This window comes from Mandrillus leucophaeus, unplaced genomic scaffold (assembly GCF_000951045.1).
Source record: "Mandrillus leucophaeus isolate KB7577 unplaced genomic scaffold, Mleu.le_1.0 Scaffold143, whole genome shotgun sequence".
Classification (NCBI taxonomy): domain Eukaryota; kingdom Metazoa; phylum Chordata; class Mammalia; order Primates; family Cercopithecidae; genus Mandrillus; species Mandrillus leucophaeus.
Genome location: NW_012101399.1, coordinates 3,055,100 through 3,077,362, shown reverse-complemented (window position 1 = coordinate 3,077,362; position 22,263 = coordinate 3,055,100). Strand labels below are relative to the sequence as shown.

Below are 22,263 nucleotides of genomic sequence, written 5' to 3'. Positions count from 1 at the left end.
AGTGAGAAAAATGACTTTACAGATGGTGCCCAGCTACCTGGAAAAGATTCAGAAGAGCCACATTCTCAGAATCCAACCTTAGAAAGGTTAAAGCTGCTGTTGTCCGTGGTTTTTGTTTTTTTTTTTTTTTTTTGATGGAACTGATGAGTCTGTGGAGGAGGAGGATGGTGAGGGAGATGGTATTTTCATAAAGTTTCATCTGTAAAATGCTTTTGTTTTATAGATAAGATCTGATAATTGGTCAATTCTTTTAGTATTCAAAGGTGGGATTTTAAACGTTTCTATTTCTGCGTGGCTGTTTAGTTGTTACATTTACACATTTTGAGTTCCCAGTGATCAAGAGAAGAAAATCTGCCATAGGTGTTGAGTCAGCTGACTGAATCCATTTTATTCACAAGCTCTTAGAAAGATTTGTGCCTTGAAAGGCTCACTATCTGCATGGAAATGGTTTTCCTTCTACACCTACTCTTTCCTCCACTTTCCTTAGGAGTAACTCCTCCCTCTACCCCATGCAGCTGAAGAAAGAGTGGTTAGATGAGTGTGTCCAGCCTCCTTTCTTGAGCCCTTTGGAGACACTGAGCACCATTGTTTTGCAGGGCTAGGCAGGTTCTAGGCTCTAGGTGGTCAGAAATGAAGGGAAAAGGATTGGCATGTAAGAGCCTTAGGTAACAGAAAACATGGTGTCATATTGTTGAAGGGATTTTAGTTGTAAACCATCTGGTTTAGGCTCCTCTACATGGGATAGCCAGACTCCTTTTGTAGTGATGAAGTCTCACTGCTTTGAATGGCGCCCCTCTGGAGTTGTCGTACAGGTTCAGCTAACAAAAATTCTTCCTTACCTGGAGTTCAATTCTGCCTCTACCCATTGGTCTTCAGTCTGCTATCTGGAACTTTACCATATTAGTCTGCCTTATCCTCTACAGGACAATCACTCAGTTATTTGAAATCAACCATTTTATCTTCCTAGGGCTAAAAATCCCTTTTCTTCAAATTTTCTCATTTTCTACACATTGACTTATTCATTCATCCAGAAAAAAATTACTGAGTACCAACTTGGTGAAAGGTACTGTACTAGGGACATAGACACTGACCTTGCCCTTATCACATTTAGTTTAGTAGGGGAGATAAACAATAGCTCTTTGCATAGACATATATGTATGCACCTATACATACAAATTACATGCAAAACATAAGTGGAGTAAAGGAAAATCACATGGTGCTTATGGGAGCACATTACAAGAAGAATTGGATCTTACACATATCTCATTGTCTTGGTCCTGTTCTGGAAACATCCTAATTTGTCAATATGCTTCATGGAATTGCATACCAAAAAGTAAACAGAATACTTGAGATTTGGTCCTGGTTGTGGTGGAACTCTTATCCTTCTTTTTCTTTTTGAGACAGAGTCTCGCTCTTGTAGCCCTGGCTGGAGTGCAATGGCACAATCTTGGCTCACTGTGGCCTCCACTTCCTGGGTTCAAGTGATTCTCCTACCTCAGCCTCCCAAGCAGCTGGGATTACAGGTGCCCACCACACGCCCAGCTAATTTTTGTATTTTTAGTAGAGACGGGGTTTTACCATGTTGACCAGGCTGGTCTCGAGCTCCTGACCTCAGATAATCCGCCCACCTTGGCCTCCCAAAGTGCTGGGATTACAGGCATGAGCTACCGTGCCTGGCCTGTTATCCCTCTTAATGTGGACCCTGGGCTTCTATTAATATAAAGCATGTATTGACTCATACAGGTCTTTAAACCAAGTAAGATATTACAGGATTTTTTTTTTTTTCCCCACAGTAACTTCCATTACGTCAGATCTGCTCAATCTAGTATTGATGAACAAAATTATTTTAAACTTACATGTAGAATATTGTATTTATTTTTATTAGTTTTGGTCCATTGTTATAACCTCTTGAGAAGCTGACAAATGCTGATTCTTTGCCTTCTCTTAGGATTGCTGTCATTTTGCTGAGTAATAATGATACTAGCTAACCCACATTCAGCACTTAGCACGTGCTGGGCAGTGTGCTTATTTACATGTATGAGATAAGTATTTTTGTTATTTCAATTTTTGTGATGGGAAAATAGGAATACAGAAATGTTAAGCAATTTGCCAAAACTTATACAGTGAATAAGTGGCAAAGCTGGGATTTTGAATGCAGGTAGTGTAGTCCTAGAGTCCCTGCTTTTATCCACTGTACTAAGCTGCATCTCTGTACCTTAAACATGGTACAGAGTAGTTCTTGAACATGGTTCTTTCTGAGTGCCATACTACTTTGCCCGTGTTGGTAAGTCTCCTTCAGCTAGCTTCCCATGACTTCTTAAGGGATGGATTTTGTATTGTATTTCTACTAGCTAATTTAATGCCTGCCATACAGTAGGCAATCAGTACATATTTGAATAATTGAATGAACACCATGCACTAATCCAAGGAACCAGCCTCCTGTCTTTATTTAAGTAATTGACAAAAACACTAAACAGACCGGGCCAAAGACTGATGTGTATGAAAATTGCCAGGTCTCATTTAAAATATAAGTCTATCTTACTAAAAATTAGTTGATTTGCTTAGTTCTGGGTGTCTTTATCTTTCTCTACTTATTTCCTTAGGCACTCTCAACTATTCAATAATGTTAATGTGTTCTACATTTATACTTCTAATTAAAATACCTCTTGGCTGATCTCCCATCTAATGTATTTACTGCCTGTCTCACATCTCCACTTGGGGTCTCACATGCATCTCAGACTAAGCATGTACAAAATGGAACTCTTGATTTCTGTCTTTACCCTCCTATAACCAACCTTTCTGATCTCAGTAAATGAGACCACTAGTCAACCTAGTTATCACACTAGAAATGTTTGTTATCCATGATTTCTTCATTTCCTGTATTTCCCACATCAAATCCATTTCTCAATTTTGTCAGTTCTGGCTCTGGAATATATCTCATACCAGGCTCTCTCTTCCTTTTCTTTTTGTCCACATGGACACTCACAAGCCACCTACCGTTCTCTCTCGTGAGGATTATTTGTAGCAATGTCTAATGGGTTTCTCTCCTTTCTCTCTTGATTACCCCTAATTCCATTTTACAGACCCCAGTCTTTGCTTGTTCAGATCTCTCTCTCTCTCTCTCTCTCTCTCTCTTTCTCTCTCTCTCTGTCTCTGAACCTGTGGAAAACTTTACAGGACATGGGCATCTTGAGAAAATGCTTTTACCCCTTCCATGTCACTAACCAGTTCTTTCAGGTGAAATAGTTTAATTCTTAGAAGCAGTACAGCTTTTTGTCTGTCTCCAGGTTGACCAATGAAAATGGTGGCAAGGCAAGTTAGAAACTCTGTTCCTTGCTGAAGGCATTTGTACTGATGCTGTATCTCATGCTCAACCCTCCCCCCGTCCTGTTTGACTCTATTTACAAGCACACATATTCACTTCATATTGCTTCATTTTTATTTTCACTTGGAAGAAGAAAAGAAAATATTCCTAAGCCTCTTTCATCCTTATATTCTTTAGCTTTTTAGTCAGCCTTCTTTGTGACTAATGATTTTTTTAGGATATTCTAATTGTATCAGTTCGTTCCTAAATGAGTCATCAGAAGTGGGTTGCGGTCATTGGTTTGATGGGTCTTGGCCAATTCTTCGTCTCCTCTGGAACATGTGTTCTGAGAAGACAGCACATCCACTAATTAGCTATGTCAGTATGTGACATCCGCCTTCTCAGAGAGTTGTTAACACTACTACTTCCTCCTGGAGCCAGATTCCATCTCCTGGTGGGCTCATGTATCTTGCTTACTGAAAAACTGAGTGGAGGTTGCTAGTGCTGTTTCAGAGGATTGGCATCCATTTTTCTTAGGAAAAAAATAAACACTACCCTATTTCTCTGGTAGAACTCTAGTAGTAGAATGAAGTTCATTCTTCTTTTTTGTAATCGTCTCTTGATATTTTTCTGCTTGACAATTTGTCCTATTGGTTTCAGTGCCCAAATCACCACATGAAATCCTCTTCTCCTTGTCATCTTCCCTGGACTTAGTCCTTCTGGGGATCCCGTTGCCCTTTGTCATAAGCTGGAAAATGGACAGTGCTTCCCAGGGCTTGTCATCCTTTCCTCTGGTAGGGCCATCGTGGTTCCAGCACATAGAATTAGGTGCTGCTTCAGGGAGGAGGCTGGAGGAGGGTACAACAGAGACCCTAGAGCATTGCTTCCCAAATCTGCGGTGAAGCACCAGTTCCAAATCTCATGTTCATCATTACTAGAAGAATGAAATAATAGACAAAATAGAGCATTTAAACCTTAATTTTTTCTTTTAGTTTCAACAGGCAAAACAACCAACTAAATTACTACAGAAACTTTTAAAAGCCTACTTGCATGTGTAGATCAGTAATAGTCTGTGGATTGACCAACATTGAATCGTGCTGGTCCTTGGACCATACTTTGAGTAACACTGCCTAGAAGTCACTCAAAGCATTTGTGTTGTTTTTGAGCCTCTGTGCTTCTTGGACCCCGTGATGAACCCGTCTTGGGTGCTTCAGCTGTCTGTTATCACTAAGACGCCTGGTGCCAGGAGGTGGATACTGCTCCTGGCAGTGGTTCCTTTTGAATACCTACTTAGCTACATGCTTGGTAGCACCTAGCCCTTGAGTCCTTTTCACTTATAGAGCCCAACAGCTTCTTTACCTCTCAGTCCACTGTAGACATAACAGTGGTTTGCTGACTTACTCTATTTTCTTTCTTTTTTAAAGCAGTGATACAAAAACTGCTTAATATTTTCTGATGGTTTTAATTGTCTTTAGTCTATCAATTGAGTAAAGCCAAGAATGTGTGTGTTTAAAGTCTCTGTTTTGTGGAGATTACTTACAGGAAAATAAAATGATAGAAGATAATATATAAATTTCAGTATACAGTTGTACAAGGAATTTGGAGTGGGGGTTTCATCTCAGTTTTGAGCAGAAGAGGGATGCCAGGCCATTTTGAAATGTCATATCATCTTATGCACTAAAATTGTTTTTGTGTACATGTGTTTATTGAAAATTTTGTTTTAGTAAATAAAGACGACAATTAACATTTATTGAAGGCCTGGAATGTGCTGTGTGCTTGAGATATAATACCTCCTTTCAATAAAAGTCTTTACTTAATAGTTTGTATAGAACCACCATGTAGTATTAGAGGGCTTATTTTATAAGAAGTAATTAACTTAACTGGGTCGTAAACCCTTCTTGGCAGATGATGATGTTATTGGTCTTAAACATTGGAGACACTCTTAAGCTGCAGAGTTATATAACGTGGCCACTTAGGGAGAGGCATGAACTCTTTTGAGTGCTTTGGGGTGCTATTTAATTCATTACTGCTGTGCTAAATAAAAAATTCATCAGACCTCATAAAAGTGCCCAAGTATTTTTAGGCGTTGAACTGACAATTCACTCCCATGGATACAAATGGTTTGTGGAGAACCTTTCAAGCATTGATGGGGGCAGGGAGGCAGAATATGAGGGAACTATCAAAACTACATTTTTCCAGGGACGTCAGAGTAAATCTCTGAGCCTGAGAAGATGATCCCAACATTAGGAAACATAATTATTTGGTTTCTAATTTTACCGTTACTTCAGTTTCTAGGAACTCTTCAGCCATCTGCTAGAAGAGTTATGAAGCCTGCCTTGCTCATTAAGACCTTTGGTTCTAAACCCCAAATGACCTTACATATCTGCAGTGGTTCTCCAACTAGACAGTGACAGAGATGCCACTGACTTACTGTAGCCTAAACATTGGTGAGCATTTCACAGTGTTGAAAATGCCCACATTGAAGCAGAATAGATACGTGACGTCAAGGCCAAAATGTAGTGAGCTTTTGTTTTGTTTCTTCCCTGTGTGAGAAGGACCCCTTTCTATCTGTGTGTTTTATATAAATTATCAGAGATTTTGTGGCCCTCTTTCAGAAGAGGATGACATACAGGCTTGTTTCAGTAAAAACATCACCAGTTATGACTTCCCTTATAGCAAAGACTGCATCTCTCATTGCACGGCCCATGCGTTTAGTACTCTGGAACAGTTCACTGCTGTTAGATCCATTTGGATGTGCAGGAGCTGGGTTATTTTGCAGCACAGCAGACTCCGGACTGCTAAAAGGTGGCTTCTCCAAGCTGCAGAGTGCTTGTTTTGTTGCACACAAACGTGGCCTCATTGATTTAGGCATTTACTCTTTAGCCCTAAACTCTGGTTTAGGGCTCCGAACCACCAGACCTACAAAAGCTCAATTCCTAGAAAAACTTTGGTGTCTTAACTAGAGGAATGGAGGGGTGAAGAAGTAGATAAATACATGTGTATGAATAAATGTATGGCCCTCTCTATATGCCATATGACCTGTAGATCAATATGCGACATATGTGACATTGCCTGTATCTATGAATTTATCCGTAGAGACCTGTTACTCCTGGATGAATTTATTAGAAGCTCTGTGAAAAAAGTGCAGAATAAGCCTTGCCTGTTATCATGCCTTTTTTCCCCTGACACAGTGATTGAATCCATGTGGAGCCTGCTCCGTTAACATACATAGGTTTAGGTATCTTAGGCGTGAGATTCCCATCCTTTTATCATCATCACAATTGTCTTTCCTTGAATTCTTTTCCCTTTCTCATTCACCTTCCACTACTTCACAGTGCTTTTTTTCATTAAAAAGATTATTATGTATGAATGTATCTGATTCTATGTTATGTGATAATTACATGATAATACATATTATTCACAGTACAGTGCAAGGTGTCAGAGAATACAGAATTCAATTAGTTATTCTTACCCTTACAGGACTTTAAAATCCTCACAGATTTAAACTGTCATCTATACTTCCTTTCCATTGTTTGTAGAAATTAATTCTGATCTAGATACTCTGATCCAGAAGTATTTTGTAACAGGCACTTTGTCCATTAGTGAGGAATATGTGTTAAACCCTAAATGTTCTGCCATTTTCTGATGAGAAGAGATTTTGACCCCAAAGACTTCATATATTTTGTTAGTCCAGTCGTTGATGAATTTTAAGATTCAAGTTACATTCAAACATATATATATAAAATATATATATGTACGTAAGTTTACATGTGTAAAGTATCTATGAGTTAGAGAAAATGATGAACCAAGAATTGATTCTAAACAATACTGTTACATTTTGTCTATTTTAAATGACAATATTCTTATATTTAACAGTCAACATAATTCAAAAACCAGACTTTGAAATATGGTGGATGATACTCAATTTTTTATTCTTCTCAGAAATAGTTTTTTGTTATAGAGCTTATCATGTAAAGATTTGATTTGTGTAAGTATATAATATTTGAATACAGATTCAAATTCATTTGAACTTTAGCACCAAAGAGTCAAAAGGAAATGAAGTACAAAGTCTCATGAGATAACTGTTATTTCCGGTTTCCAGCGTGGTAAAATATTATGAAAATAGTTCCTTAAAGTATGTTGGACCTTGTAATTCATTCTTACTGGTTTATTAATTTCTCTAAAGTAGTGCCTGTGTAATGAACTACTTGAGTTAAAGGTCAAGTATTATGTCAGGAAAAAAAAATTATAATAGTTGTCTCTTTTAAATAGTGTGATTTTTCTGGAGAAAATACTGTTAATACCAGCTTCCAAAAATGACTTATTAAGATGAGCCCAGTCGTACAATTCCTGAAAATGGTTAAGAATCTGAAGATATTTTTAACAACTTGGAAATAAATTATTAAACAACTTGAACTTTATCCTCAAACTATATTTAAAAATTTTATTTGAATTGCTTAAATAGGTTTTAAAGTTCATAAAGTGATTCTTAATTTCAGTTTAAATTAATCCATCTTTATATGCCAGGAGATATTATGGGTTTATATATACTTTAACAGCCAAATGATGTAAGCCTGACCCAAATTCCAGGAGATCTGCTCCTGGTGCCATTTTCAAACACATTTGACCCTGAGAGAACTTGATCCCATCTTGTTCTGGCCATTAGAAAGGTCTCTGAGAGGTCAAATCAATTCTAGTAGCCACCAAAAGATTCTCATTCTTGGTTGGCTGATCGCCACCCCCTACCCCACCACCACCACCCTGCTAAAGCAGTTGTCTTCTAAGTTCATCCTGGACCAGAACAGGTTTTCAGAGGACTCGTTGTAGCCATGAATGTGAATTTTGAAGTTTTGAGGTTTGGCCACAGTAAGGTCTATAATTACTAGAATAAACAAAAGAGCCTGACCTAAACTTTATATATTTTTTGTCAGTTTACCTAAAAGAAAACTTTTCATTTAAAATGTGTGATTGTGTATTTGTGTGTGTGCGCGTTAGTATGTTTGTATATTTGCCACTGTCTAAGGCAGTTACTTTGCTGATAAATGTTTTCAGTCTCCTGGTATTACAATGGATAGACAGGCCAGAAATTTATGTCAAGAAAGAAGCATATACATAATATATGTGAGAGTTCAGGTGGGGATGGGGAACAGAGAATGCAGCTGAGAAAGCAGAAAGATGAGAAAGCAGGCCTGGAGGGGATTGCTTCCAGGGCCAGACTGCAGAGTTGGATGCATGGGTGATTGAAGAGAGCTGCCCCAGGGCTGGAGACTAGATAGCAATGGATGTTAGGAATCTGCTAGGAGGACAGTCTCATCTGAATTGAAAGAGAGCCTAGAAAGTATCCTGAAGTGAGCAGAGAAGAGCTATACTTCGGACTGGAGGGTAGAGGGCAATGTGGCCCCCAGGAGTGAAATGAAATATGGTAGTATATAAAGTCTTTGTCTGTAAGTGATGGCTCAGGACAGCCTGAATGGTTTAATAGGATTATCTATGTATAATGCACCCACTTTTTTCTAGTTAAACCATGAGAATAATGGAAAATGTAGTTGAGGAACTTTAAGCGTTGGAGGTTGTGTTATGTGGACAGTGAGTGCCCTGTGAAAGAAGGGTACTGCAGAGATGGAAAGATGGTTGTTTCTCAGTTACAGTCTTTAAAGGGAGACAGCAGAAATCAACCACACGGATGACCAGATAACCTATTTGGATTCCTTTTCATTACCCAGGAAGCAAATTGGAGAGAGTTACCTCCAACCATTGAAGACGTACCTAATGTCCCACCATAGTTCTGTGCTCCATGAGATTGTTTCCTTCCCCCTTGAAAAACGGAAATGTATTTGCCAGTACTCCAGAAACAGACACCTTAGGACTTGAGAGCTTTATGTGACCTGCATAGATTCTTGGTCTTCAGTGGCTCCTATTGGTTGATGGTTTTAGGTTGCGCCAAAGCCCTAAGGAACACGTCGGGCAATGTGCTTAAAGTGGCGTTCCAATTGTTCATGTATTATTTTCCCAATGGTGGGAGATGGGACCGGAATCCATCTGCAAGTCTCCTGTGAGACAGTTAAGATTGCCCCATTACACCTGTAGGCAGAGAGACCCTTCCTCCAACTTGGAGGAGGCTCACCTGCCCACTGACAGTGGCAGTAAAGCAAAGACTTGAGACAAAGCAGGATTTGGAGAGACTGGTTTCCTTACCTCAACTACCCAGACCAGGGAATATGTTTTCTTCTGCCAACATAAAATAGTCAAGCATTTTCTGGGTCCTGGTTATGGAACAACTAATTAGGACAGCCCTATGGCAAACAGATTCCATAGCAAATAAATTAGGGAAACAGAGCATTCTAGATCCTTTTTTAGAGTTCACCAGTGTACACGATCATATTAAAAGCTCTGAGAAGCCTTTTGATAAAGAAAGTGGTTTCACTGCATCTGACTCGCTGTGGCTCCACATCCACTGTGGACCTCATTTTCCTTAAATATCTATTAACATTCCTTAGAATTCAGTGTTAAAAGAATCAGAAGCTAGTAGGCAGATGCTGAGAGAGGGACACGGACTGGTAGGGAAAGGCTAAAACCACCAAAGACATGATTTGTCCACCTCCCCAGTTTGAGCTAAAAAAATTTTAGGTGGTTTTATCCTTTGCCTCCTGTGGCCTATTCTTTAGCAGCTTTTGTAATAGGGTTGCTAGTGAAGCCTATTAAGACTACCATGCCTGTAAAAGGCTGTGTTTTTTTCTTATTAAATCCTTACATTGGCTGCTTAGTTTTTGAATTAAGTTGAAGAATTATGAATTTGGTCTAATTATGAGCAAACCAGTTTTTTGGTTTTTGGTGTTTTTTTTTTGAGACAGAGTCTCTGTCACCAAGGCTGGAGTGCAGTGGCACGATCTCGGCTCACTGAAACCTCCGCCGCTCGGGTTCAAGCTCTCTTTCTGCCTCAGCCTCCCAAATACCTGGGACTACAGGCGCGCACCACCATGCCCGGCTTATTTTTGTATTTTAGAAGAGATGGGGTTTTAACATATTGGTCAGACTGGTCTCAAACTCCTGACCTCATGATCCACCTGCCTCAGCCTCCCAAAGTTGCTGGGATTACAGGTGGGAGCCACTGCACCTGGCCGAGCAAATGACTTGGAACATATGAATTGGAACATATCTTTGAAGAAGAGCAGTCTTCTAAACTTTAAAAATACGTTTGGTAAAGATACCCAGGTTACCAAGTTATTTTTGGCTTATCAGTATATAATATAGTAATTGCATATAAATGACTGCTTTAAGAAGATAATTCTGATATTTTGTTGGTCATGTTACTAAGCAGTTTTTTAACAGCCCAGTGATAAACTTTAAACACAGTGTTTATTATGTCTGAATTAATGACTTGTCACTAAATAGAAAGCACAAATATTTAAAAGGTTTCCAAAACATTATTTACTTCTCTAGGAATAAAGACATTTGAAAATGCCATTATTGGGTCTTCTCCCCCACATTTCCTCCTCCCCAAAAAGATTTTTTAAATTTCTGTGTTATTGATTAATATGGCTTATTTTCATCCACAGAGGCCAGCAAGCTTGTCATGTCCTATGTGGCAGCTGTTTGTGGAAAAGGAGCAGAAGTTAATCAAGTTAAAGAACAGCTTTTACAGTCCAACCCTGTCCTGGAAGGTAGGATGTGTTATGTACATGCAGTCGGTGTGACTTGAACAGTAGATTCAGTTATACGGGTGCTTTGAGTACCTGGTCTGCTGGGAGGTGTTCTGGGAGGGAAGAGGAAGGAAGAAGAGATTCAGGCCAAGACCTGAGGAGCAAATAAGCCGTGTTCTAGAACCTCTTGGCCTAAGTGTTTAGCAGAATAGTTTACTAATGTAAAATGAGCTTCCTCACTTAACAATCACTTCCCCACTCAATTTTTATTTGAATTACTTAGATTTTGATTAAAAATAATCAACCAATTATTTGCATGTGATGGTGCAGTGCTCTTTTATTATTCAGGATAACACCTGTGGCTGATTGTTTTTGTTGTTAGAGAAATGAGGGCTCACCCAGAGAAACACTTAAGGACCCATTTTTTCCAGGGCCATAGAAAGTCTAAACCTGACTGGAGAGTGCACAAATTTTCTATTTAGTTCTCTGTCTTAGTCAGCTTGGGCTGCCATAACAAAGTGCACAGACGGGGTGGCTTAAACAACAGAAACTTATTTTCTCAAACCTCTAGAAGCTAGAAGTTCAAGATCAAGTTGCTGTCCAGGAAGGTTTTATTCTGAGGCCTCTTTTCTTGGCTTATATGTGGCTGCCATCTTGCTGTATGCTCACGTGACCTTTTCATTGTGCTTGAGTCGGGAGAGACGAGAGCAAGCTCTCTCGAATCTCTTCTCGTAAGACCACCAGTTCCATCCTGAGGGCCTCACCCGTCAGGACCACAGCTCACCTTGATTCCTTCCCACAAGCCCCCCGTCCCAGTGCTAGCTTTTTGAGGGTTAGGGCTTCAGCATATGAATTTTGCGGGGAGATAAGCATTCAGCCCATAACATCATCAGAAAACAAAACCAGAAACGAGTTTCCTTAATGCCAGGGAGAATGGCATACAACATCAGTGTGAACTACCTTGGCATTAGAAACAGTACATCAAAGTCTTTCCTATTGATGGCAAGCCATTAAACTTGCTTTATGGCTGGGCACAGTGGCTCGTACCTGTAATCCCAGCTCTTTGGGAGGCCAAGGTGGGTGGATCACTTGAGGCCAGGAGTTCGAGACTAGCCTTGCCAACATGATGAAACCCCTTCTCTACTAAAAATATAAAACTTAGCCGGGCGTGGTGGCACACACCTGTAATCCCACCTCTTTGGGAGGTTGAAATGTGAGAATCGCTTGAGCCTGGGAGGCGGAGGTTGCAGTGAGCCGAGATCACGCCACTGCATTCCAGCCTGGGCAACAGAGGAAGACTGTGTCTCAAAGAAAGAAAGAAAAAAACCAAGCAAACTTGTTTTATATTGTAAGCAACAAAGGGAGACTGTCTCAAAAAAAAATGCTTTATCTTGTAAGCATGTCTTTACTGTCACTTCACATATTTGTTGTGGTGGAGTAAGGTTTCTCAGCCTCAGCACTGTTGGACTGCTTGCATGTTGCTGTGGGAGGATGTCCTGTGCATTGTAGGATGGCCTGTCCTGTGCACCTGTGACCTCTGTTAGCTGCCAGTTGCACCCCTGCCCCTAGTTGTTACAGTTGAAAGTATCTCCAGACATTGTCAGATGTCCCCTGGGGAGTCAGAACCACCCCGATTAGAATCTCTAGCCTAGATAAGTAGTTTGGTGGAATCTTTTGGTCCAAGTCATGGAAGGATGAGATTCAACATGGATTAAAGCAGAACTGCTTTTTCCTAGTATGAAGGGTTAAAACCCTGCCCTGTTGTCGTTTGTACTCAGGCTCAGCCTCTCCTGCCCTTTCAGGGATGCTCCCGAACAGTGAGTATTCACTGTGACCCCAAGACACACTTCCCATGCTTCAGTTTCACCATTACAAGGACACACCATGCATCTGTATCCCCAGTTAGTAGCATAAGAGAGAAATAAGGCAAATCATCTATTATGCTGTTTTTGATCTTTCCTCCATTTCAGTATCTTAATAACAAAGCTATTATGGAAAGCGGTATCTCTCAACTTTATTGTTCCAATATTTGGCTTTTTGTTTATTGCCTTTTGCTTTTAAGTTAGGGTGCTATACATTTGCTGTATTTCTGTGTATGCTTATTTTAAGAATGCTGTGATGTAAAGGAGAAATGCTGAAGATTGCTGTAGCCTGCATCTGTGACCAGAATCTGGCTCTTTATTCAGTGGTATTTGGAACTAGGCTCCAGTGCAGGAAATGGAAGAAATGTCTACTGTGGGCATGCATTATCTTTTATGGGAATGCTTTACTTTTTAGCTGGAGCTGCTACTGTAAATGAACATTTAGAACAATGAACTTAAAAAAAGCCAATTGAGGAATGTGTCTCAAGTGTTCTATAATGGAACACTTGCTTTTTATTCTGTGGCTCACAATAAAAGACTTTAGTGTTTAGGGTTGTGTTTAGTAATGTGCAACTCAGATTTGTTTGATGAAAAGATGGTTTATGGCTTGCAGATAGCACCCTGAATAAAGTTTCTTTGAAGCAATTCCTTCACTTGCCCCTGACCTTCAAGCCACAATAAACTGTCCTTTATGCATCAACATCTCTAGTTGGACTTGGGGCTGTGCAAGTTAGCTAACTTGGCAGCCCTGCATGTTCACACCCACCACAAAAGACTAGCCTGTGAAAACACAAGAAATGTCATAGTCTTCATGATAACTAGGTCAATACACACCATTATCAAGGTTGCATTCATGAAAGCCTTTTAACTGGTGGTGGACATGGGATGAGCACGGGAACCTCTCCAGCAAGCATCCTTTTTTGAATATTTTTAGTGTGCAGATTTCTTCACTCTGTATAGCATCTCAGCTCATCTTCTGTTGAAGACAGAATTTGCTGCCGGGGACCTACCAAACCATACTCAGCCCAAGCAGCATCTCTAAGGCAAAGAACTTTGCCTGTGTTGACTTTGTAAATGTTGTCTTAACCGAGCTTGAGCAACTATTTTTTAAAGAATCAAAAACACAAAAAAGCCACTCCATATAAAATACAGTGCATCAGGTGTGGCTGCTAAATTACCAGAGTTAACATATGTAAACATACACCCTCTCTCCTTGATCAGGTGACTGCTTTCAAAAGTCAGTCCAGATTTCAGCCCACAGGTCTCATTTGAATACTCAGTAGTCTAATCTGCTCCCTGTTTAATTTGAAGAAGTTATGGAGACCTCCAGAGATTTGATGCGTAGCCTCTGACCCCAAAAGTTTATTTCTGTTCACCACATTATCATGCTAGCTGCCGTGTGGGCCCTGGATCCCAGTAATAGACCGGGCAGGTGGGAGACTTGGTAGAAATGGAGGATCTCATGCCCCTTCCCAGACCCATTGAACCTGAGTCTGCACTTTAGCCTCATGTCATTAGTTTGCACATTAAAGTTTGAAATGGTAAAGATGGGCAGGGCGGGGCTTCCAGAGCATCAAACAGGGATCTCCTCTACTTATACGACTTACGTTTAGGCTGCTTAATCTTCTACTACCATAGCCCAGGTTAATTTGCTCCTATCTTGTGCACAGGCTTGGTGAAACAATCCTTTTACTCTATGACTCTGTGCTGTTCCCTGTGTTAAACAGGAGCACTGTGCCTGGGGCAGCGTCAGCTTGGGGTTCTTAAATGCCCTCATTTAAAAGGGAGTCTTGTGAGGGATTTGTCTCCAGGAAACAGCTAAGATTGGAACATTTGTTATTTTGCATTATGGGCCAAATTGTTTCTCTTCGTTGTTTGGAAAGTTTCACCTAGGTCTGATATACATAAACTGATGAAAGCACTTTTAGCCTATTAGAAATGACTATTGTTTCCAAATATCTTACTCTTCCTATATTCCAGAGCTATATAATTAATAATATTTAAATCGCTTTATTTTAAAATTAATTAAACAATTTAAAGGTTCACATGCCTTTCCCCATGATCTGGAAACTTCAAGTTCCATAAAGCCTTTGATAATGATAAGTAATCTCTGAAATAACCTTATTCAGTGATGCACCTGTGACCTCTGTTAGCTGCCAGTTGCACCCCTGCCCCTAGTTGTTACAGTTGAAAGTATCTCCAGACATTGTCAGATGTCCCCTGGGGAGTCAGAACCACCCCGATTAGAATCTGTAGCCTAGATAAGTAGTTTGGTGGAATCTTTTGGTCCAAGTCATGGAAGGATGAGATTCAACATGGATTAAAGCAGAACTGCTTTTTCCCAGTATGAAGGGTTAAAACCCTGCCCTGTTGTCGTTTGTACTCAGGCTCAGCCTCTCCTGCCCTTTCAGGGATGCTCCCGAACAGTGAGTATTCACTGTGACCCCAAGACACACTTCCCATGCTTCAGTTTCACCATTACAAGGACACACCATGCATCTGTATCCCCAGTTAGTAGCATAAGAGAGAAATAAGGCAAATCATCTATTATGCTGTTTTTGATCTTTCCTCCATTTCAGTATCTTAATAACAAAGCTATTATGGAAAGCAGTATCTCTCAACTTTATTGTTCCAATATTTGGCTTTTTGTTTATTGCCTTTTGCTTTTAAGTTAGGGTGCTATACATTTGCTGTATTTCTGTATATGCTTATTTTAAGAATGCTGTGATGTAAAGGAGAAATGCTGAAGATTGCTGTAGCCTGCATCTGTGACCAGAATCTGGCTCTTTATTCAGTGGTATTTGGAACTAGGCTCCAGTGCAGGAAATGGAAGAAATGTCTACTGTGGGCATGCATTATCTTTTATGGGAATGCTTTACTTTTTAGCTGGAGCTGCTACTGTAAATGAACATTTAGAACAATGAACTTAAAAAAAGCCAATTGAGGAATGTGTCTCAAGTGTTCTATAATGGAACACTTGCTTTTTATTCTGTGGCTCACAATAAAAGACTTTAGTGTTTAGGGTTGTGTTTAGTAATGTGCAACTCAGATTTGTTTGATGAAAAGATGGTTTATGGCTTGCAGATAGCACCCTGAATAAAGTTTCTTTGAAGCAATTCCTTCACTTGCCCCTGACCTTCAAGCCACAATAAACTGTCCTTTATGCATCAACATCTCTAGTTGGACTTGGGGCTGTGCAAGTTAGCTAACTTGGCAGCCCTGCATGTTCACACCCACCACAAAAGACTAGCCTGTGAAAACACAAGAAATGTCATAGTCTTCATGATAACTAGGTCAATACACACCATTATCAAGGTTGCATTCATGAAAGCCTTTTAACTGGTGGTGGACATGGGATGAGCACGGGAACCTCTCCAGCAAGCATCCTTTTTTGAATATTTTTAGTGTGCAGATTTCTTCACTCTGTATAGCATCTCAGCTCATCTTCTGTTGAAGACAGAATTTGCTGCCGGGGACCTACCAAACCATACTCAGCCCAAGCAGCATCTCTAAGGCAAAGAACTTTGCCTGTGTTGACTTTGTAAATGTTGTCTTAACCGAGCTTGAGCAACTATTTTTTAAAGAATCAAAAACACAAAAAAGCCACTCCATATAAAATACAGTGCATCAGGTGTGGCTGCTAAATTACCAGAGTTAACATATGTAAACATACACCCTCTCTCCTTGATCAGGTGACTGCTTTCAAAAGTCAGTCCAGATTTCAGCCCACAGGTCTCATTTGAATACTCAGTAGTCTAATCTGCTCCCTGTTTAATTTGAAGAAGTTATGGAGACCTCCAGAGATTTGATGCGTAGCCTCTGACCCCAAAAGTTTATTTCTGTTCACCACATTATCATGCTAGCTGCCGTGTGGGCCCTGGATCCCAGTAATAGACCGGGCAGGTGGGAGACTTGGTAGAAATGGAGGATCTCATGCCCCTTCCCAGACCCATTGAACCTGAGTCTGCACTTTAGCCTCATGTCATTAGTTTGCACATTAAAGTTTGAAATGGTAAAGATGGGCAGGGCGGGGCTTCCAGAGCATCAAACAGGGATCTCCTCTACTTATACGACTTACGTTTAGGCTGCTTAATCTTCTACTACCATAGCCCAGGTTAATTTGCTCCTATCTTGTGCACAGGCTTGGTGAAACAATCCTTTTACTCTATGACTCCGTGCTGTTCCCTGTGTTAAACAGGAGCACTGTGCCTGGGGCAGCGTCAGCTTGGGGTTCTTAAATGCCCTCATTTAAAAGGGAGTCTTGTGAGGGATTTGTCTCCAGGAAACAGCTAAGATTGGAACATTTGTTATTTTGCATTATGGGCCAAATTGTTTCTCTTCGTTGTTTGGAAAGTTTCACCTAGGTCTGATATACATAAACTGATGAAAGCACTTTTAGCCTATTAGAAATGACTATTGTTTCCAAATATCTTACTCTTCCTATATTCCAGAGCTATATAATTAATAATATTTAAATCGCTTTATTTTAAAATTAATTAAACAATTTAAAGGTTCACATGCCTTTCCCCATGATCTGGAAACTTCAAGTTCCATAAAGCCTTTGATAATGATAAGTAATCTCTGAAATAACCTTATTCAGTGATGATAATCCTAGAAGAGCATGAAGCCTTGCTTCCTGGTCACTCAATTGACTACTCTGTAAAAGTGTTAAAAGGTGTTGAATTAGATAAGGTTAAGTTTATAGTAATACTTGAATTCCATGAATCATAGGAATGATTTTTTTTTTTCTATGAACTTGTAAGACATGGAAGCTTTAGCAACTTACTAAGACTTCTGTTAAGTATATTTCTGTGGAAGTTTTGGACAGAAATATCATTGCCACAAGTTGTATTTTCCAGAAATCATAGATTTCAAATGCTGTATTTGCTTTATCTTTCTGCTTGAGATTATTATTATTTTTTTAACCATACGTCTGTTTCTTTCCTACTAGCTTTTGGAAATGCCAAAACTGTAAGGAATGACAACTCCTCTAGATTTGTAAGTATTTGTATAAGCATAAGTGTTAACACTAATATTTAGCTCATGTATGTTTAAACAACCAGTAGATGTTTAATATTTCTTAATACACACATTTTTAAAATAAGAGGAACATCATCTCTATTAAGACTCAAAGTTCTATAAGGACTCTTGGTTTCTGGAATTTTCCTTTTGAGTTCTTTTTGGAGTAACAAGCTATTTTTATCATGTTTTCTTGACGTCTTCTATCATAAAATCCCATAAGCAATTTAAATGAGGCTATTTAGAGTAACACTTTACTTATCTGAGTTTGGTATTTAGAAATCAAGAATCAGAAATTAAGAGAAAGGTAAACTGGGTCTCAAGTTTAGGGTTAGGGTGCACCGTAGCCCTTGTCCCTTATTTAGTGGGTCCAGAAAGGATGGGATGTATTTTAAAATTAAATAGAGGTGAAGTCTATAGGCTTGGCAACAAATGCAAGCGTGTGGGGTGAGTGTGGGGCTGTAGAGTAGAACTGAATAATAAAAACCAAATCTGTTTGATGTTTTGAGCTTGATTGAGTTGGAAAATGCTAGACAAGGTCCATCTTCCCAGCTTCATCCCCCACTACTCCCTGGCCTGTGCCTTGCATGTTGACGCAGTGGGCTCCTCCAGCCGGGCCATGCTCTTTGGTGCCTCTGCCCTTTACAGAGACACAGCTGCGTGAATGCAGCTGCAGGAAATGTTGAGTCTGATAGTGGTGTTTTGAAATTGATGTATACATTTTTATAATAAAAGATCATTTGTTTTATGAACCGTCTTCTCACATACATTACTGATTGCCATCAGGGACAATTTTGATGATCTTTTATGCCTTCTTACTTGAGACCCTTCCTGACCTTTCTCCACCTTCTTCTTTTAGATCCCATTTAGCTCTTTCCTCCTTAAGGTTATTTTGTGCTTAAGGCAGGACAGTGACCTCAGGTGGAGATAGTTTTGATGGTTTAGAAAACGGCAGGCTAAATAAGGTTCCTAATTCCAAGGCTGTGAATTTTTTCCGTCAGATTAGCCCCTTAAGTTGTTATAACTGATTTGATCCATGCCTTTTGCTGTTGTGGTAACATGGCTAATCTCATTACATAAATAGAATTAGAAGTGAAGTGTGGGCGATAGAAGTAATTCTAATGATCATGCTCCTTTATGTGATACAGATTTTATTTTTGCTGTTTGCAAATTATATGCACACACAGTATTTAATATTTGCAAATATATTTAGTCTATAGACCATAAAAATGTAGAAACCCATATTACTTAAAAGGCTGTTACTTCTTAGTGATATTTGAAACCTAGTGAAAGGCTTGGCAGGTGATTTGGTTTATTAAGTAACTTCAGAGAAATCCTATTATAACATGGGTATTAGGATATGAGAGTAATACCTGATTATAGGCTAAATCATTTCATGCCCAGTTTTTAGCAGTTTCTTTGCTTTGTGGTCTGTGACTTGACTAGTAATATACCTATGTTTTAATTTTATAGCAGGACTCTGCTGTATTTAAAGTTACTACTGTACATAACAGTGGTTTATGTACTTGTGTTCCGGGGAAATTGCAATTTCTTTGACTTGCAAACCAGTCTTTTTTGGTCTAGTTAACCTGGAATGAAATCCTTGACCTCTTCACAGAGTAGTCTGATAGACCCTGCCGTGTTCTAGTTAATGCTTGCTCATCATAGCTCACATTTTGAACCAGTGTTCCCATGGAGATGCCTCACAGGGTCCCCTCCCCACCACAGCAGCTGTAGTTTGACAAATTGAGCTATGAGTTATTTCTGAGTGGACTAGTAACGTGATCAGAACCCAGCTTTTGGCGAGTAATCAGGAAGTGGCTTACTGGGAAGAATGTCATTCCACTATCAACCGAATTCTCAGGGCTGGCCACTAGTTGGTTTATCCCTGGTTGGCATCCTTTTCCATTCTCTCCAGTGTTTATTCTACTCTCCTCAAACCTCCTATTTTTTTACTCTCAGCTCTTGATGTTACGCCTACTTCACAGAAATCACCATCGTCATCATACAGGTCTTCAAACTGAGTTAATCCTGCTTCCTGGTGCCTGGCCTATACGTATGTCTATGTACGCTCCTTTTACCTAGGCTCTAGATTCTGTCGCCTCATGTGGCCAGGGACCACCTTCTATCAAAAGGATCCCCTCTTACGTGGTCAACCTCTGACTCCTTTGACAGAGTAACCATTCTTCCCCTCCTTTGTAGCTGCTTTGCCTCCTTGGTCTCCCACCTTCTTGGAGGTCCTCCCTGTCCACTCAGTGGCCTGGGCCACAGGACTGAATTTTTTTTGTTATGCTCTCTCATCTGCTGCATCCAACCTGGGCCTGTTACTGTGACTCTCCGGGTAGCTCTCAATTCTGTTTACTTTTTCTCTTTGACTACTTCTACTTAAAGCCACCAACATTTCTCCACTAATCACTGTAGCCACCTCCTGTCAGCTACATGTACTCTTGCTTCTTTCCTGTTCATTCCATACTAGCCAGGGAAATCTTGTAAATAGGCAGGTTTGATCATGACATCCTTGTTTAGGAGCCTTTAAGGACAGGGCTTTTTTGTGATGAGAATATCTCAAAGTAATCATGTGCTCCAACTTCCCTCTCCAGCCTTGTTTCCCACTCATCCTCATGGTTGCCAATTCTTAATGCCTACTCCTTCCTGGTCTCCCACCTCCTTGCCCACCTCACTTCTGCTGATACTTTGCAGTTAAGGTGGGGCAGATTTCCTACTCTCCCTTTGTTCCTGCTTCTTTGGCATAGCACCAGGACCCACTGTAGGACATATCCTCCTAGACTGGAGTGTCCGGTTGACCTGTCTCAATTCCCCCACTAGACAGTAAGCTCCTTGAAGGCAGGAGCCATGCCGTGCTTTCGCTTGTGCCTACTTCAGCTTTAAAGAAGTGGTTGACAGACATATCCTTATGAATAAGTGCAGACCTAAAAGGGTAGATGACCCATGATGATGAAAAAAGAGAAAGTGCAGGAGCATGCGTAAGCTGATACAAAGGCACAACTTGCATTGTTGACTGAGTTCCATGTGATTGTGTTTCTTCTCCCTTACCCTCATTTGAAAATTAATGAGTTAAAGTAATTCTTAGGATATGAAACAAAACTAAAGACTTTACTTATTAGAACCACACACACTTTTCCAAACAAGAAACATCTGTCACAGTTACTCTGTTATACTTGTTACTCTTTAGGCAATTATAGACCAGTTCTTTAACAATCAGAATATTAAACTCCGTGTGTGTGTCTGTGTGTTTAAGATACTGTCTGTAAAGTGTAAAATGAACCCTGTGTTATATATTGCTATTATAATCTGGGTGAAAAGCCAAAAAAAGGAATAATGATCAGTGTGCTTCTGACCTGTTCATAACACATAATCTTGTATTTGATTTGAGTCGTTATAAAAACAGATCTCTGAACGTTTCATTTACTGATATGTTTCAAGTTCCTAGCAATGGCTTAAAACATATTCTGCAAATAAAAAAAGACTATCTTGCCAACCAGTCTATATACACAGACGACTTCTTTTTCTTCTGTTTTTATTTTTGAATTGAGTACATATCCTCCAATAGTTTGAAAGATAATCTGAAATGGAAAAGTCACATGGTGGCTGAGAAGATTTGTTCCTAAATTAGCAGTGGGTTATATTAGCTTTGAACTAACGGGGTATTTAGTATGAATTATTTATGGAGGCATGTTGTTTTGCATCTTGGTTATATAAACTGTGTCATTCTTAGTTACATTTAAACAAATGTAGAAAAATAAAGGCTTAGTCTGCTATTCTCTAAGAAGTACACTGAGTGAGTATTTTGAGATGAACTAGAAAATTCACAAAATCTTTCTTTGGCAGGGCAAATATATGGATATTGAATTTGACTTTAAAGGCGATCCGCTAGGAGGAGTAATAAGTAACTGTGAGTATTTTTCTTGAGTCCTTGTAAAGAAGTTCAGAATACTAAAACATGTATTTATAGTAGAATAGTTTAGATACTTGTGTCTTTGAGGCATAAGAATATGTTTCCTTGCTTTATTTTTAAACTTTAAGCTTTGCATTTCAGATTATTTTATAATATAATGTAATTTATAAATATTTTTAAAGATCACTTAACATCTTTACCTTGGAAAAACTTTTTAGGAGTTTGCTAAATAAATATTTGCCTTACTATATTCTATAGGTCTTTTTAAAATCCTGTAGGTCTTTAAGGGAATCCTGTATGAAAAAAGATCCTCTAAGGGTTATTTTCTTTAACAAAATGTTTATGATAAAAAAGCAAAATATAAATAATTGGTTTTAAATTAATAACTTTTGGAGTAATATTTATTCAATAAAAGGAGTAGACCTGTACTTTAGTCTTACTTTGAGAAATGTTGCTTCTCTTCCAGTGTATTTAAGTGATTGGAATGTGATACACTTGTTAGGTAAAACAGGTTTTTTTTAA

At 39.4% G+C, this 22,263-nt stretch overlaps 1 protein-coding gene across 1 annotated transcript in view; it reads left to right on the top strand.

Moving 5' to 3' along the window:
• The window catches only part of MYO1B (myosin IB), a 178,874-nt gene that overhangs the window by 78,852 nt on the left and 77,759 nt on the right, over nucleotides 1-22,263 (top strand). The window contains exons 5-7 of the mRNA XM_011974213.1: nucleotides 10,861-10,965; nucleotides 17,758-17,804; nucleotides 21,675-21,738. Of these exons, the coding sequence (XP_011829603.1) occupies nucleotides 10,861-10,965; nucleotides 17,758-17,804; nucleotides 21,675-21,738 (216 nt within the window). The remainder of the gene's footprint in view (nucleotides 1-10,860; nucleotides 10,966-17,757; nucleotides 17,805-21,674; nucleotides 21,739-22,263) is intronic.